This window comes from Pongo abelii, chromosome 4 (assembly GCF_028885655.2).
Source record: "Pongo abelii isolate AG06213 chromosome 4, NHGRI_mPonAbe1-v2.0_pri, whole genome shotgun sequence".
NCBI lineage: Eukaryota > Metazoa > Chordata > Mammalia > Primates > Hominidae > Pongo > Pongo abelii.
Genome location: NC_071989.2, coordinates 82,929,872 through 82,948,961, shown reverse-complemented (window position 1 = coordinate 82,948,961; position 19,090 = coordinate 82,929,872). Strand labels below are relative to the sequence as shown.

Here is a 19,090-nt window from a genome sequence, read left to right as displayed (position 1 = left end):
GGATGGAACTGGTGGCCGTTATCCTTAGTAAACTAATGCAGGAACAGAAAAACAAATACCGCATGTTTCCATTTATAAGTGAGAGCGAAATGAGAACACACAGGCCAAATCATGGAGCTTATCTAATAAGTTTATGTCCAACATTAGCTCTAATTAGTTCATTTCCAACCCCATAACACGGGAAGGAATCAGGTGGTTGATGCCAACAGTTCCTGCCGTGGCAGAGCTCACATAGCAGGGCCACAGAAGCATTGTTCATCCAAAGTGCTTCCTGAGCTCCCTCTGCCTGCTGGACCACCTCTTCAGTGTAGTAAGTCTGGAATGGGTGCTAATTCCCTTCTTCATGAAATGGATGCAGCTGGAGGCCATTATCCTAAGTGAATTAACACAGGAACAGAAAACCAAATACCACATGTTCTCACTTAAAAGTGGGAGGTAAACATTCAGTACATATGAACACAAAGAGGGAAACAATAGACACCGGGCCCTACTTGAGGGTGGAGGATGGGAGGAGGGCGAGGGACAAAAATATACCTATCAGGCACTAAGCTCACGTCCTGGGTGATGAAATTATTTTATACCAAACTCCAGCAGCATGCAATTTACCCATGTAACAAACCTGCACATGTATTGCCTGAACCTAAAATTAAAATTGAAAAACAGTAAGTCTTTTGCTTGTTTGTTTGTTTGTTTGGGATAGTCTGTCTGTGTCACCCAGGCTGGAGTACAGTGGCACAATCCTAGCTCAGTGCTATCTCGAACTTCTGGATGCAAGGGATCCTCCTGCCTCAGCCTTCCAAGTAACTGGGACTACAGGAGCACACCACAACGCCCCACTAACTTTAAAAAAATTTTTTTGTAGAGATGGTGTCTCACTTTATTGCTCAGGCTGGTCTTGAACTCCTGGGATTAAGCAGTTCTCCTGCCTTGGCCTCCAGAGTACTGGGATTACAGGTGTGAGCCACTGCACCTAGTCAAGAACTTTTTTTGTGTGTGAACTGATTGCTATAATTAGAATTCCATTTTGCTGTGATTCTGTTATGTTGAAACAAGCTTAACTTTTTTTCTTTATCAACTTTATTGGGATACAATTTACATTTACATTCTTAAAAAGTACCCATTTTAATTGTACAGTTTGAGTTTAGTGTAGACAAATGTAGTCTACACTTCCCACATTTTCTTCTACCTCTTTGTATTCAGTGCCCCCATTGTACTCTGGCCTGCTCTTGTTTGTCATAGATTAGTTTTTTCTTTTTTAAAAATCAGTTTTCTTGAGGCATAATTTGCATACCATAAAGTACGTGCTTTTGATTACCTTTTCATTAATCGTTTTCCTGGCTCCAGAATGTTTACATTCCTTCTTCACTAAGACATTGCTTTGAGAGGTGGAGTCATGTAAGTCTCGGAGAAGAGCTTTGATTCCACCTTGTCTTAAAATTATGTGTAATTTGTTAGCCAATTAAGAGTTGAGAACATATTGAAGTACTTTTTATAGATAGAATGTTTTATAAGCAAGCATTATTAAAAAGTGTGACCATTTTACTTTGGCAACTGGTAGGTGTTAGAAGTTTGAAATTTAAGAGGCTACTTGTTTTCATATGGATAAATTCCTAGTGTCTGCCTGAAGGTGTCCATTTCCTTTTTCATGAGCTGTTATTTTGGTTGCAGATTCCTTTCCTCCTCTTGTCCTCCTTTTTTTTTTTTTTTTTTTTTCCGTTTTAACCAAATCCATCTGATTATTGATGTTGGGGGTGGGGACAAGTTTCCTCCTCCTTTGAGATTGTTACTGTTGTACCTTCAGAGAATTGTCCCTCTTTGTTGCTGTTCCTTGCCATTGTTAACTGCCACTTCTAATCTCTACTATTCTTTTTACCCTTGCTTTTTTTTTTTTTTTTTTTTCCATTTTTTCTTACATTTGTATGAACTTATCTAGTTTCTGATAGCTTTTCAGCACTTAACGCTGCCAGGAACCAAACTTTATGGTGACTCTGGGCTCTTACTGTTTCAAGGTAATATAGAGGACAGCAGGCTATTTTTGATTTACTTGCTTGTTTAAGAGACAGGGTCTTCTTGCTCTGTCACCTAGGCTTCAGTATAGGGGTGCGTTTAGAGCTTACTGCAGCCATAAACTCCTGGCCTAAAGTGATTCTTCTGCCTCAGTCTCTCAAGTAGCTGGGACTAGAGGCACGAGCCACCACACTGGTCCAGGGCAGGAGGTTTAAAGAATTCCAGGTTATTTTGGGCAGGCAGGGTGGTTCACGCCTGTAAGCCCAGCACTTTGGGAGGCCGAGGCAGGTGGATCACCTGACGTTAGGAGTTTGAAGACCAGCCTGGCCAACGTGATGAAACCCCGTCTCTACTAAAAATACAAAAATTATCTGGACATGGTGGCACACGCCTGTGATCCCAGCTACCGGGGAGGCTGAGGCAGGAGAATCGTTTGAACCCAGGAGACAGGTGGCAGTGAGCCGAGATTGTGCCACTGCACTCCAGCCTGGGTTTCTATTTAGAGGTTTTCAAAATCCCAGATAACCTGAATTTTACGTACTGTAGACTGGAGGTGGAAGTAGGGGTAGGGATGTTTTTTGACAAAAAGACCATTAGTCTGCGAAGCGGAAGATCCTAGATGGCTAGAACATTGAATTTCTATCAGTTAGTATAAAGTAGGATTTAGAAACATTTATGGATAAAGATAATAAAGATGGGGGATTATTTGATAAGAAACAAAATGTAATTATCATACAAATATAAAGCCAATCTACCTTGAAGAGATAATAGGACACAAGGGAAGATTTTTGGAATGTGCTTTGTTCTTTTAAGTTTAGGTACCATTAGGTCCTCTGCAACTTTAAATGAATTTAAGGTTAATGAATTAACAGTTTGGTTTTAAAACCCAGTCTAGGTTAATGACAGCTTGTTTCTTTCTTGGTGTTGATTATAATCTTTTCCTCTTGTAACTATTTTTTTTTTTTTTTTTTTTGAGACAGAGTCTCGCTCTTTCACCCATGCCAGACTGCAGTGGCACAATCTCAGCTCACTGCAAGCTCCGCCTCCCGGGTTCACACCATTCTCCTGCCTCAGCCCCTGAGTAGCTGGGACTACAGGCGCCCGCCACCGCGCCCGGCTAATTTTTTGTATTTTTAGTAGAGACAGGGTTTCACCGTGTTAGCCAGGATGGTCTCAATCTCTTGACCTTGTGATCCGCCTGCCTCAGCCTCCCAAAGTGCTGGGATTACAGGCGTGAGCCACCGCGCCTGGCCAACTATTTTTTAAAATTAATGTGTGCTCAGTCTCCTCTTTTCTTTGTAAATTTGCTTCCATTTTGTTGCAAATTGCACGTTAGTTTTTTTTTGCTTGGGTGCCACCATTCCAGAAGCTCTGAGATCCTAGAATATTAAAGTTAAGGTAAATGAAGTGATACTAACTCGAAAATGTAATAAACTAGTGCTAATATCATTTACATAAAAATGAACATAAAAATTTTATTTATTAATTAAACCATAGAAGCTTAGTATTCTTATAGCTAAAAAGAATATTTTCCAATTAGAATAATATGGGTAAACCAACAGCTATATAGGAAATGTAATAGATTTTCAGGAATTAGACCACAGAGGCTATAAAATGTCAATGGATATATTTTCTATAACACATTGTATGTAATTTTGTTTCCTAATATTAATCTTGAAATTTTTGTAACTTTAAATAATTTTTCATTGTAACCATAGGTTTGATACTAAAAATAATTAGATATTATTTTACCACTTGTTTATTGAGTAGAATTAAAATTAAATGCAATGTAGCTTTTTGTTCCTTTGTTTTCACTGTTGATCTCTAAGTATTTAAAAAAATTGATGTTTACTAAACCTACGGGTTTGTTTTTCACATTCAAATGAAGGAAAGCTGTTCAATATAAATACTTATCTAGAACCATAATAGTACAGAGGAGCAGGATTGAAATCAGTCAAACCATAATAGATATGATATATTGTCAAAGGATATAATACAGATGCCTTGGTTTTTCTACACAAGCATATTAATTCACTGTACTTTTTTGAGACTGAGTCTTACTGTGTCACCCAGGCTGGAGTGAGTACAGTGGCGTAATCTCGGCTCACTGCAACCTCCACTTCCTGGGTTCAGGCGATTCTCCTGCCTCAGCCTTCTGAGTAGCCGGGATTACATGTGCCCGCCACCATGCCCGGCTAATTTTTGTATTTTTAGTAGAGACAGGGTTTCACCATATTGGCCAGGCTGATCTCAAACTCTTGACCTCAAGTGATCCACCCACCTTGGCCTCCCAAAGTGCTGGGATTACAGGCGTGCGTGAGCCACTGCTTCCGGCCTAATTCACTGTACTTTTTAAAAGTAACAGTAGAAAATAATCAGAGATCCAAAATACCTGGTTTTAGTTACTTGGAGTTCAAATGTTTAATTCCTTTGTCTATATTGTTATATTGCATTTATATTAGAGAAGGTAAAATATAAAATTTATGCCCTGAAGAGTATCATCCCCATCAGTTATCTTCCATGGGATGCTGACTTAACAGACTAGCAAAATTGGAAACTTCGTGCCATGAACTGTCGAGGTGGTTACAAAAATTTAAAAGATACAAGCTGCTTCCAGAAAGATCCAAGTCCAGTAGCAATAACAAAACACAAACTATTGTGAATGGTAAATGCTGTAATTGTGATGTGTTAAGAATGGGTGAGAATACATAAAATTACCATTTTGACCACTGTTAAGTTTACAGTTCTATGGTATTAAGTACATTCACACTATTGTTCAACTGTCACCATCATCCATCTTCAGAACTTTTTTATCTTCCCCAGCTGAAACTCTGTGTCCATTAAATAATAACTACCCATTCTTCTTTTCCCTGCCCCTGGTAACTATTCTACTTTCTGTCTATGAATTTGACTACTTTAGTTTTCCTATTATTAAACAGTCTTTGTGACCACTAGCCCAGCACATAGTAGGTATTCAATAAATTTCTAAATTAAATGGCATTTAGGAATTGAAAGGCATTGCTTATGTCAGTGGATTGACTATATATCTTATGTGCACCCAAACTCCCAATTGTTATAATAACCTTGTTAATTCATAGGAAACCTTTTGTTTTCTCAAGTATTTTTTATTTAAATTCTTTTCACATAGTTTACTTTTTTTTTTAGACTGAATCTGGATATGGTTCTGAATCCAGCTTGCGTCGACATGGCTCAATGGTGTCCCTGGTGTCTGGAGCAAGTGGCTACTCTGCAACATCCACCTCTTCATTCAAGGTATGTAGTTAATGGATGCCTTAAGTTAAAGCAACATAAATTGATTTTAGTATTGGATGTTGTGAACAGAACATATTCGATAATTTTTTGAACAAACTTTTTTATAGTATAATTTATTTGAAGTTATTAGAGAAGTACTTTTTAAGGTATAAAATAATAACTCATACAGATGAACACATGTCACTGATTTTATTTCATTCATTCATTAATAGGGTAAAATATAAAAACACTGGTTCAAAGGGAAATCTGAAGAATACTGAAATGATTTGCAAATATATGCAAAACTGGTCAGTATCCACAGATTAATAATCAGTGCTTCTGCACCAGACGAAATTCATTTGCATCTCTATGAACAAGAATTATTTATACTACTCAGTTTTTTACTAAAAGAGTTGTGAAAGGCAAAAGTGTCTATATGATAAAATAGTACTCTCCCAGGGGTACCATAAATGACAGCTCTCCATTACTTTGAAAGGACACTAGTAATATTTTTGCCCATTTCAAAGTCTTTCACAGTTGTTCCTCACAATTTTGCTTAATTTGAAAATATCAAATGTTATATTTGCAAACTGTCAGGTATTACTGCTTTCTTATTTTCTATAAAAAATAAGGCTTATTTATAAGTGATATCACTTACAAGGTTATCATCACTCATAAGTGGCTTATCACTATCAAGCCAATAGATTCGTCAGTTTCAAGCCTATTCCTAGAAATATTATATTGAACTAGACAGCTCTCCTTATCCCATGCCCTCAGTTATAAGGTGCAGACCTTAAAAGTTGATGAAATACCATAGGACCACATGAAATCCAGTTTTGTTTTACTTGAATTACATCCCCCTATTTTATGTTTTGCAGAAAGGCCACAGTTTACGTGAGAAGTTGGCTGAAATGGAAACATTTAGAGACATCTTATGTAGACAAGTTGACACGCTACAGAAGTACTTTGATGCCTGTGCTGATGCTGTCTCTAAGGATGAACTTCAAAGGGATAAAGGTTAATTAGGCTATTACCACTATTTTTACTTGGAGAATGAATGGATTAAAAGCCTCTTGATCTCAAAGGGTAATGTCTTTAAGTGATAAAGGTATTTATAGTCATTTTTTGCTGCAAACCCCCAGTGAAACAGATTTCAGTGTCCTTGTAACTTGGGTACTTCAGTTACACATACTAATTCATTTTGGTCACCCATACCAGATGCCATTGAAGACCTTTATTTTATTTATTTACTTTTTTGTTGAGACATGGTCTCATTCTATCGCCCAGGCTGGAGTGCAGTGGCACGATCATAGCTCACTGCAGCCTCAAACTCCTGGCCTCAAGCAATCCTCCCACCTCAGCCACCCAGGTAGCTAGGACTACAGGTGTGCGTCACCACACCCAGCTAATTTATTTTTCTATTTTTTATAGAGACGGGGGTCTCACTGTGTTGGTCAGGTTGGTCTTGAACTCCTGGCCTCAAGCAGTTTTCCCACTTCGGCCTACCAAAGTGCTGAGATTATAGGTGTGAGCCACCACACCAGGCAAAGACTTTGAAATGATACTCTTTATTCCATTAAAAAATAGTATCTATTATCTTGGTAATATGGAGCATTTCACATTATTATTATGTCTGATAAATTTACCCCGTGATGAGTCTTAGAGGAGATAAGTATATGTTAAATCCTTCAGATCTGAAATCAACCAGTTGATCTTTCTCTTTTTCCCTCTCGTTTCTCTTTTTCTCCCCCTCTCTTTTCTTTTTGTCTTTTCCTCTCTCTTTCTTTTTCTTTCTTTTTTTTTGAGACAGAGTCTTGCTCTGTCACCAGGCTGGAGTGCAGTGGCGTGATCTTGGCTCACTGCAACCTCCGGCTCCCTGGTTCAAGTGATTCTCCTGCCTCAGCCTCCCAAGTAGCTGGGATTACAGGCACGTGCCACCACGCCCAGCTAATTTTTGTATTTTTAGTAGAGACGGGGTTTTGGCCAGGATGATCTTAATCTCCTGACCTCATGATCTGCCCGCCTCGGCCTTCCAAAGTGCTGGGATTACAGGCGTGAGCCACCGCACTCGGCCCCCTCTCTCTCTCAGTCTCTCCCTTTCTCTACCCTTTTTCTCATAGAGGAAGAATTAGTAATAGAAATGAAAATAATAATTGTATGTACATTTAAAAATAATTTTATTGAGTTCTTATTTAAAAGAAACAAGATATCTTCAATTAACTTTTAGTGTTAGGTTTATAGTTTAACTTTCCTTTGTTAGTGCCGAAAATACTGCTGATGTCAACATTGTTCTTCAGCTTTTTCACTTAATTTATTGTGATAGCAAAAATGAACTACTCTACTATTATTACCAAATAGGACTAAGTTCATCCCCAATATAACTAGGTGGCTTGACATGGTTTCATTTCTCTTTTTTATTAAATGTGTTTGATCTGGATCCAAGTTCTTTTTGTCTATTCTATATTCCCTTTTTCTGCCTTCTTTGGATGAAATTTTTTTCATATATATATAATTCCACTTTATCTTCTTTGTTGGCTTCTTAGCTATAACTCGTGTTTTTGTTATTTTAATGGCTACTTTAAGGTTTATAGTTTGCATATTTAACTTAACCACAGTCTGCCTTCAAGTAATATACCACTTTATGTGTGGTATCAGAACCTTCCAATAATGTAGTGGAATGTTCATAGCTCCCTGTGACCTTAAACTCCTGGGCTCAAGTGATCCTCCTGTCTCAACCTCCGAACTGGCTAGGACTACAGGCATACACCATCATATCTGGTTAATTTTTAAATTTTTTGTAGAGATGAGGTCTCGCTATGTGGCCCAGGCTGGTCTTTAAACTCCTGGCCTCAAGGGATTCTCCCACCTCAACTGCCCAAAGTACTAGAATTACAGGCTTGAGCCATTGTGCCTGGCCTTGAAGTTCTTTCTATTTGTTAATATAAAAATTTTTATTAAAGGTTTTGGTTCATTAATATGTGATTTTTTTCCCCCTCTAAAAATAGAAAACACCTGAACTTCTGTTTCTCCTTCATTAAAAAAGTATACCTTTTAATCAATTTAAATGTTACAGATTAGCTTTAAACAAAAACAGGATACATATACAATATGATGCCTTGTTTATCTTAATGGTCCATACCAATAGTGTATAGTATTAGAAGGACAAAAGTGATGGTGGAAAAAGTAGAAGTTGAGATGCAGTGATAACCAGGTTGTGTAGATGATTTGAAAAATAATAATAGACATTACACTGAATCTTTTCTGCTACATGTTTAAATAAATAGCAAATTGAAGACTGATGTATTAGTTTGCTAGGGCTGCCATATCAAAGTACCACAGACTGGGTGGCTTAAACAACAGATTTATTTTCTCACAGTTCTGAGATAAAGGTATTGGCAGGGTTGGTTTCTTCTGAAGGCCATGAGGGAAAAACCTGTTCCACGCCTCTTTCCTTGGCTTATAGGTAGCCAACTTCTCCCTATGTCTTCACGTCATCATCCTTCCCTTTGTATGTGTCTGTGTCCAAATTTCTTCTGCATATTGTACAGTCATAGTGGATTAGTGCGCATCCTAATGACCCCATGTTAACTTAATTACTGCTTTACAAACCTTGTCTCCAAATAACAGCCATATTCTAAGGTACTGGAGATTAAGGACTTCAACATATGAATTTCTGAGACACAATTCAGCCCATAACAACTGATTTCCCTACAAATGTTATTTGTGAGATACTGACTGATTGATTGATCCTTTGATTTTTATTTGATACTGGGTCTCCCTCTGTCACCCAGGCTGGAGTACAGTGGCACAATCTTGGCTCACTGCAACCTCCGCCCCTCAGGCCCAAGCAGTCCTCCCGCCTCAGCCTTCCCAAGTAGTTGGGACTACAGGTGTGCACCACCACGCCCAGCTAATTGTTGTATTTTTTGTAGAGACAGGGTTTTGCCATGTTGCCCAGGCTTGTCTCAAACTCCTGAGCTCAAGCAGTCTGCTTGCCTCTGCCTCCCAAAGTGTTGGGATTACAGGCATGAGCCACCATGCTCAGCCTGAAATACTGAAGATTTTAAGAATACATGCTAGGTATAAGGACATGGACCATAATTTCCTACTTGGCAGAGCAGAGTTGCTGACCTGAGTTTAAGGTTCTCTGTGGATATATTGTCATTAAATTATCAAAACTAAGTTTATGACTTAAATAATTTTAAGAATCACTGTCTGTCTTTATGTATATCCTTCAGTAAGATTTAATTAACATTTTAAGTCTAGATACTCTGGGGATTACAGAAGTGGGAGACATCACCTCTTACCTAAACACATTGTTTAATTTTAAAAACAAGACATATATACCACATTAAAAGTAAAATTTCTTCTAATCTTGCTGTTTTATTTATTGTTTAATGACTTGAAGTAGATTTCTCAACATTTCTCAACACCTGTTTCCTCAGCTATAAAATGGTTATTATATCTAGCACCTGTGATTGTGAGAATTAAATGATAATGTATGTGTTAGCACTATGTTTAAAAGCAAAAACTCAAATAATAGCTGTTATTGTTAATATAGTTAATTTGGATTGTTGGTGGGGTAACAGGAAGCAGGAATGTACAAGACCCAAAGGTGGGATTTAGCCTAACAGACTTGAATGTTGGTAAGGGAGACCAGTCTGACTGGAATGGAGGAATTTTGTATTAAGATGATGGTTTCAAACCATGTGAGATATCCATAAGAGTTCTATAAAGTTGCCTCAAGGATGCACAAGGAGTTCTTTGGGGGAAAAAAAGGGAAGGCCACTCTTTTAGTGAGAGTAGCTTATTTTAATCAGTTTTATATGTTATTGGCCTTAAAAATATATTTTAAAAAGCTTAGAAAAGCTGAAAATCGGTGTTTGATGCTGGTAGGCTATTAGGTGGAGAATACTGAACACAGGAACAGTTGCGATTTAATCTAAAAAATAATTTTCACTTTGGTAATTTGAAAAGTTACTGTTTGGGCAAGGATATAAGTTGAAGTTAATATTTTTAAAAGATTAATCATTGTAGGTAATTGTAACATAGATTAGAATGGTGAGAGACTTTAGATAGGAGAAAATCATGTGGTAACCCATTGTAGCAATGTAAACATCTGTAAATGAGCCCCTGGATCAAGCATGAAGGATAGAGGAAATCCATTAGAGGGGAGTTACCATGATTAATTTTTGTAATGTTTTATAGTATTTACCATGTACTATGTTAAATACTTTAATTATCTGATATAATTTTATAATAACCTTATGTAGGTATAAATATTAACCCCTTTTTATAGATGAGAGAACTGCACAGAGAAGCAGCAATGTTTGCACAGCTGGTTTGTTTGTGGAGCTACTTTTAGTAGTAGACATTTCTTTGGAGAAATTGTATGGGAGATATGAGCCTAGTGTTTGTATAAGAAGTCACAGGAAAATAAGTTAAGGGGTCATTAGCATAAAAATAGTTGGAGTCATAACAGTGAATAAATTCCCATGGGGTAGAAGGACAAATATCTGAGGAAGGAGACTTGAAGTTTGCCCACAGCTAAAGAGTAAAAGCAAGTTTAATTTTTAAAACAAACATAATATAGGGTCGTGTTAGCAAGATGTGAGAATCATCAAGGCTGTTTGGTCTTGTCAAGTAGAAATGTGAAATGTAAGCATGAGCAGTGTCAAATACAGCATAGACATCAAGAAAGAGATGGGAGCAAACCGTAAAAACAGATTTTATGAAACGATAGTTAACCTTTGTTTTTGTTTTTGTTTTTTTTCTTTGAGACAGGGTCTTGTTCTGTCGCCCAGGCTGGAGTGCAGTGGTGCACTCATAGCTCATTGCAGCCTCGAACTCTTGGGCTGTTTTGTAGAGATGAGATCTTGCTGTTTCCCAGACTGGTCTCAAACTCCTGACCTCAAGTGATCCTCCCACCTAGGCCTCCCAAAGTTCTGAGATTACAGGCATGAGCCACCACGCCCAGCCTGAAAAAACTATTCTGTGTCTGTTTTGGAGGTGGAGGGTTATGGTAAAGGGGTAGTTTGAGAGGAAGATTTAATGTGCTGGTGGCTGAGAAATAATTGGGTGGCAAAAATAAATAGATGTCTGGTTGATATTGTAATCATCTCGGGGAGCTTTAAAAAAGAAATAATTGTATCATACCCTTCACCATAGTCTCACTAAACCAGAATATTCAGGGGTTGAGGGGAGAGAGAGAGATTAAGGTTTTGTTCTTTAAAAGTTCCTTGATATGTGGTTACCCTCTCTAGTAGAAGTATGAGCTAGCATTATAAACAAGCCTTCTGAAGGCAGAAGGAAAGCACAGCAGAAAGGGGAAAACAAATACTGTATAGAAGGCTTTTGAGTTTTCCAAGAAAACAAGTCCTTTTAAATTGTGAGAATAGGTCAAATCTAGAGCAAACGAAATATCTGCTGCTTCTGTAGAAAAGAATGCATGAAGGTAGAATTGAAGAGTGAGTAACAAACTGCTTTAACTTTTCATTGATATGATGCAAAAAAAGTAGGGAAATTTGAAAAGGCCCCAAGAAGTAAGGATCTCAAAAGGTATTTGAAGGTCATCTTTATGGGATTATGCCAGGGGACTAATTTAGGAATAGTCGTATTATAACTTCAACTGATGGTCAGCATGGTTTTTTATCTGAATATGGTTTAAAAATAAGGTATCTAAAGACATTCCACAGCATATTTATTGAGCATATGAGATCTTACTCATCTTTGTATTTTCACTGGTAATCAAGGTATGCTCATATTGAAGTCTGTAGGACTGATGGAAGTGGAAAAGAAAAAGAATTGAATATTGAGATCACAGCCAGGTAGAAATGAATACAAGGTATTAATAGATAATAGTTTATGATTTGTAAAAGTTGTTATAGATGATTGGCAACATTTTCAAGTGATTATTAAAAAATGAAATAGTCCAGTAATTAGAAAATGGCAGTACAGAAGATTTTCCATGGTGATTCTTACCATTTAATCAAAGGAGAGAAATAAGGTATCGAATTGGGCTCTGCATCCATAAAAAAGATAGCTAAGATAGGTGAGATGTTCCTTATAGAGCCACGGTGCTCCTGATGTAAAAAGATACAGGCAGTAGGTAAGACATTAATTTAAAATGTAGATTCCTTCTTTATAAAGGGTGTTCCTCAAAAGATAAAGGAGCCATGTAGGCTGGGTGCAGTGGCTTACACCTGTAATCCCAGCATTTTGAGAGGCAAAGGTGGGCAGATTGCTTGAGCTCAGGAGTTGGAAACCAGCCTGGGCAACATGGCAAAACCTCATCTCTACAAAAATTAGCTGGGCTGGTGGTGTGCACCTGTGTTCCCAGCTGCTCAGGGGGCTGAGTAGGATTGCTTGAGCCTGGGAGGTGGAGGTTGCAGTGAGCTGAGATTGTGCCACTGCACTCCAGCCTGGGCAACAGAGCCAGACCCTGTCTCACAAACAAGAAGAAGAAGCCGCAAAAAGCTTGATAAAGGCAGCAAATAATGTTGGGAGCTAAGTTGCATTATGAGTGGAATGCGTAGTACAGAGAATTAAAGTGTGTGACGTAGTAGAAAAAGGGGTAGCACATAGAAGAAAGAGGTATGTTAAAGTAGAACAAGAGAGATTCTGTTTTTTTCTGGAATTAGAGAAGTTAAAAGGGATGCCTGGATATGGATACACCCTGGGATGAATGAAAATTGATATCATGGTCAGGAGATCGAGACCATCCTGGCTAACATGGTCAAACCCCGTCTCTACTAAAAATACAAAAAATTAGCCGGGCATGGTGGCAGGCGCCTGTAGTCCCAGCTACTCAGGAGGCTGAGGCGGGAGAATGGTGTGAACCTGGGAGGTGGAGCTTGCAGTGAGCCGAGATCACGCCACTGCACTCCAGCCTGGTCGACAGAGCAAGACTCCGTCTCAAAAAAAAAAAAAAAAAATGTTGATATCATATCTGCAAGTCATTATATTTTCCCTGCACATCAGAAATCGTATATTTAAGAACTCTCGGCTGGGTGCGGTCACTCAAGCCTGTAATCCCAGCACATTGGGAGGCCGAGGTGGGCGGATCATGAGGTCAGGAGTTTGAAACCGGCCTGGCCAACATAGTGAAACCCCCTTCTCTACTAAAAATACAAAAATATTAGCTGGCTGTGGTGGCACACACCTGTAGTTCCAGCTACTTGGGAGGCTGAGGTGGAAGAATTGCTTGAACCTGGGAGGTGGAGGTTGCAGTGAGCCGAGACCATGCCATTGCACTCCAGCCTGGGTGACAGAGTGAGACTCCATCTACAAAAAAAAAAAAAAAAAGAATAACTCTCAGAGGCAAGCTAAGGTGTCTTCTGCATGGAAGGTACCTTTTATAGTCCTGTTCAGCCCTTCTGGTCCTCTTACAGAGTGGAAATGGCCCCATGGAAGGGAGCAAGAGATAGGAAGACTACAGGGTGAAATAATTCATAACTCAGTAACCTTCCCTTACACAAATGAGAGTGAATATGGTTTAAAAATAATGTATCTAAAGACATTCCACATATTTGGGTGGCAAAAATAAATAGATGGCTGATACTGTAATCATCTCAGGGAGCTTTAAAAAAGAAATAATTGTATCATACCCTTCTCCATAGTCTCACTAAACAAGAATATTCAGGGGTTGAGGGGAGAGAGATAAAGGTTTTGTTCTTTAAAAGTTCCTTGATAGGTAGATATTTATTGAGCATACCTTGATTACCAGTGAAAATACAAAGATGAGTAAGACTTTGTACTCACAGAATCAGAATCCAGAGTAAAATGACTCAGTTGAACATAAGAATAGACATTAATTTCTATTTCTTTTCATCCTAATTTCCTTAAATATATTTTATTTAGTGGTAGAAGATGATGAAGATGACTTTCCTACAACGCGTTCTGATGGTGACTTCTTGCATAGTACCAACGGCAATAAAGAAAAGTGTAAGTAACACATTTTTCCCCTCAGCTGGATAAAATATACTTTTAGAAGTTATATAACAACTCACAAGAAATAATTACCTGATCGAGTAATTTTTTAAAAAGCAATAGAACTGCTGGAATCCAAGTGAAAAATCTTCCAAGGCATGCAGGTAAAAATCACATTCTGACATTATGTAATAATGGTAACTTTTACATATGGATGTCCAGCTGTCCCAGCATCATTTGCTGAAAAGACAATTTTTTTCCCTTGTCTTAGCACCTTTGTGAAAAACTGATAGACTGTAAATGCGAGGGTTTATTTCTGGACTCTGAGTTCTGTTGAGTTGATGTACGTGTGTATTCTTATTAAGAAAATATAACCTTTAAAAAAGCTTTATTGAGATATAATTGACATACCATTTAAAGTGTATAATTTGATAAATTTGGATATTTTCATGAAACTATCAACACAATCAAGATAGTTAACATTTATATCACCTTCAAAAGTTTTCTCCATCCCCTTTGTCATTCCCCTTTGTCATTCCTCTCTCCCCCATTCCCGAATAGCCACTGATCTATTTTCTGTCACTATAGATTAGTTTGCATTTTCTATAATTTAATATAAATGGACTCATACAGTATGTATTCTTTTTTTGCCTGGCTTTTTTCTTAGTTTGAGATTCATCATTATTGTTGCATATATCAGTAGTTCGGTTCTTGTCATAGCTCAGTAGTATTTTATTGTATAGATATACCATAGTTTGTGTATCTAGTCATTCATTGGTGGACATTTGGGTTGGTTACAGTTTTGACTATTAGAAATAAAACTGCTATGAGCATTCATATACAATTCTTTTCATGGAAATTTATTGTATTTATTTTGGGTAAATACCTAGGAGTAGAATGTTCTAATCATATGGCAGGTGTGTGTGTGTTTAATTTTTAAAGAAACTGCCAAACTGTTTTTTACCAGCCACAGATGAGAGTCCCAGTTCCTCTATATCCCCACCAACACTTAATATGATCAGTCTTCAAATTTCAGTCATTGTAATAGGTGTGTTGGGATATGTCATTGTGGTTTTAATTTGCATTTCCATATTAACTAGTGATATTAAGCACCTTTTCATGTTTTTATTTGCCATTTATATCTGCTCTTTGGTGAAGTGTGTGTTCACATTTTTTGCTCATGTTGGGGTTGGTGATTATTATTATTGTTATTATTATTATTATTTTGAGATGGAGTTTCCCTCTTGTTGCCCAGGCTGGAGTGCAGTGTGGTGATCTCGGCTCACCGCAACCTCCGCCTCCAGATTTCAAGTGATTGTCCTGCTTCAGCCTCCTGAGTAGCTGGGATTACAGGCATGCGCCACCACACCCAGCTAATTTTGTATTTTTAGTGGAGACAGGGTTTCTCCATGTTTGTCAGGCTGGTCTCGAATTCCCAGCTTCAGGTGATCCGCCCACCTTGGCCTCCCAAAGTGCTGGGATTACAGGCATGAGCCACCGCACCCAGCCGGTGTTTATTATTAATGAGCTTTGAGGTTACTTCATATATTCTGGATAGAAGTCTTTATTAAATATATGCCACACAAGGTTTTCTCCCAGTTTGTGGCTTATCTCTTTATCCTCTTAACAGTGTTTTCAAGAGCAGAAATTTTACATTTTGATTGTTTCACAATTTGTTCTTTGATGGGTTATACGTTTACTGTCATATGTTTAATAGTTTTTAAAGTCAAAATTGTCATTATTTCATTTATAAGAATTCTAGAATGATTTCTTAACTATAGAATATTATGCTTGCTTGTTTGCATCTTTGAGTTTTAAGATTTTTTGTTTAATTCAAAAGCTAACCATGAATTAAAATGATAAAATTGAAACATAAAAGGCATTGAGTTTAAGTGCATTGGTCCCGGATTTAAATTTGTATGTTTATTTTTAAATTGTATATTATTTTATTATATTCTTTAGTTTATCTTCAGATATTTTTTAAATTCTAGGCTTTTCAAAATAATAAGGTAGTTCTTGCCGTAATTAGGTCCTACTCTAAGCTGTCAGAATGTTATTTTTAAAGTATTGCTTCTCCTACTATTTGATTAATTGGGTGCAGCACAGCAAATAAATTTCAGGAAACAGAATCTAGAAAAAAAGGACTTGAAAGTACATGTGCTGCCACGAAGCTTCTTTGCTCATAGAGCTTGGATAGGAGATTTTTAAATGTTGGCCTACAGGAGGAAAATTAAAATCCCAAAACCTGCTCTGACTTGCTAATTTTCTAAACATTTTCTAATCTTAAATTGTGATGAATTATTTCCTCATTAGAGATATTTTCAGTGAATAATTTTCATTTTCAGTATTTCCACATGTGACACCAAAAGGAATTAATGGTATAGACTTTAAAGGGGAAGCGATAACTTTTAAAGCAACTACTGCTGGAATCCTTGCAACACTTTCTCATTGTATTGAACTAATGGTTAAACGTGAGGACAGCTGGCAGAAGAGACTGGATAAGGTAAGACTAGGTTTTTTTCCTTTTAAAAATAATCACATTTTAAGTTTTATGTATTGTTTGAATATTTAAAACAAGCTAACTTCTTAGGGAAGAATCTTGGGTTGATAGAAATAGCAGATGATACTACTACTCTGAAACTTTATGGGCATCCTAAACTCATTTGCCTAACAAGATTCACCAGTTACTTGTTTAGTTGCTATACAGTATGCTTTCTTGAAAGATTTAATATAAAAGTTTTTGTGATGATGTTAGTAATGCTTTGGAATAGAAGCGTTGAGCCATTTAACATTACCCACCTTTAGGTGTATGATGTATGAAACTGAATTTAAGGCGTGTGAACTAACTTATATGCCAATTTACAAAGTTAAACATTTACTTATTACAGTAATACTCATGTATTTTTTCCATGGTCAGTGATACCATTTAACATACATTATGTTGTTTGAGCATTTGCCCTATGTTCAGATTTTCCCACCTTTGTTTAAACTGCAGCACTGATAATATTACAGTATGACTCTTTAGTTTCTGGTGTGAAGTATGGCTCAGTGGATTTGTTAAGTAGGAAAACTTCTATTTATAATTCAGCTTTAGAAAAATAGTAAAATGTTAGAATTGAAACATACCTTAAAGTTCTAGTCCAATGCCATCATTTTATAGAAGAAGGAATTGAGGCCCAGAGGCTTGTCAAAAGGTGAAAAGTAACAGAGTTAGAGGCATTTTTCTCTATTCTTTTATATATCAGCTCTGGATGCCAGATTAGACATCAGCCAGAATCATATTCATTCTGAGTTATATTGCTTGCAGAGTTTGAAGGCCTTTGAATTTGAGCAGGACACTAAGGAAAGCAATGATAGCACTATGTGTTTAGGAAGGTTTCCATGTTTTAGAAGAAAAGAGAGCTGTTCAGAATGCACAAGTGCAAGTGAGAGTAAGCCATTTTGATTAGGAATAGGTCTTCTTTTAAAATAGGTAATGAAAACATCCTTTTAAGGTATAGAAAATTTATTATCATTCTGGAGCCAAACTATTATTATCTTCAAAGATTTCAACTCTATACTCAGTGTGGATCAAATTGAATTATTAGAAGAGTCCCTGTTCACACACACAAAAAAACAATGTATTGAAAAACAGGACAACTCCCTAAATACATTAGACTAATGGTTCAAGATTATCATTCAACTTGTCCAGACTAGCTAATTTCCAACTTTTTGGCAACTTTCTCTCTCTTTAGTCTCTTTTTCCTTCACTAAGGGATCATATTCTTTGGTCATATACTCTAACCACATTGCCTAAAATAATTTTTTTAAAACCTTTTCACATTATATAACACCACTTCCTGATTATTTTAGCATTCAAGTTTATTTGCCATGTCGAAAAGGGGAGATAGATTTTTGATTGCTTTCAGCATTGTTAATCTTACCAGTTCTCTTTCTTTATTGGGTAGCAATAAGCAGGGCAAACCAAAGATCTGCAGGAAAAAACCACTTTTGTTGCTTCTCCATGCAACACTGTCCACCAAAGAACAGCCAGAAAAGATGGCAGTATTGGTTAAAATCTGGACACTACTGTGTTTTATAGTCTTCTTACAGATCTATCTGATGTCAAATTTTATTAACCTTTTCCACTGTAATTTTTTCTCAAGGTTGAAATAACTGGATCCCAGTTACATTTTACATGGAATGTAAGTGTGTGTGTATTTGCACATGTGTGTACACACAGTATGTGTGTGTTCATATATATATACATAATATATGCAGGGTATGTGTGTATTTATTGGTAAGCAACTCTATTCAAGAACTTTCTAATCTTTTGTATGTAGAGTGTGTGTGTGTGTGTGTATGTATATATACACACTAAAGACTAGAAAGTTCTTAAATAGAGAAAGTTGTTTATCAACAAATATGTCTTTCAGGTAATTCTTAGAATTGAGAAAGAAAGTACAATGATAAGAATATGGTTTCACTGAAATTGTTTCATTCAGGTGCGTGCCTGCTGTGTGCTTGACTCTAAGCTAGGAATGGGAAAACAGTGACGAGCAGGAAATAGTCTCTCAAGGGGCTTAAAATCTAATGAGAGCAATTAAATAGGTGATAATAACAGCTATTTAATAATAGAATTGTCTATATTATACTTTTATGTAGATTTATAATGTCAGTTCCAGGATTCTTTCAGCTAATTGAAAATACTATTTTGTAGTGATGATTTTTATTGGTTACCTATAATAATAATAATCCTTTCTACTGTAGAAGAAGCGTACTTGTTAGCCAGTCATGTCCAGGAAGACCTAAAATTAGGCAATTATGGTTAACAATGTTAATAAGAGATAACCTATTCATTGAAGATACATTTGCTTTACATTATTAGATTCACAGGTGTGTACTTTTACATACATTTTCACTT

The 19,090-nt window shown here is 36.9% G+C and overlaps 1 protein-coding gene across 8 annotated transcripts in view; it reads left to right on the top strand.

The window, feature by feature from the left end:
- Window positions 1-19,090, top strand: part of CERT1 (ceramide transporter 1) — a 144,930-nt gene that overhangs the window by 80,048 nt on the left and 45,792 nt on the right. For all 8 annotated transcript variants that reach the window (XR_008525027.2, XR_008525028.2, XM_024246734.3 and 5 more), the window contains 4 exon segments: window positions 5,173-5,280; window positions 6,138-6,276; window positions 14,119-14,202; window positions 16,533-16,690. Coding sequence is in view for 6 of the 8 variants with exons in the window: in XM_024246734.3 (XP_024102502.1) it covers window positions 5,173-5,280; window positions 6,138-6,276; window positions 14,119-14,202; window positions 16,533-16,690 (489 nt within the window). In the remaining 2 variants the exon portion in view is untranslated.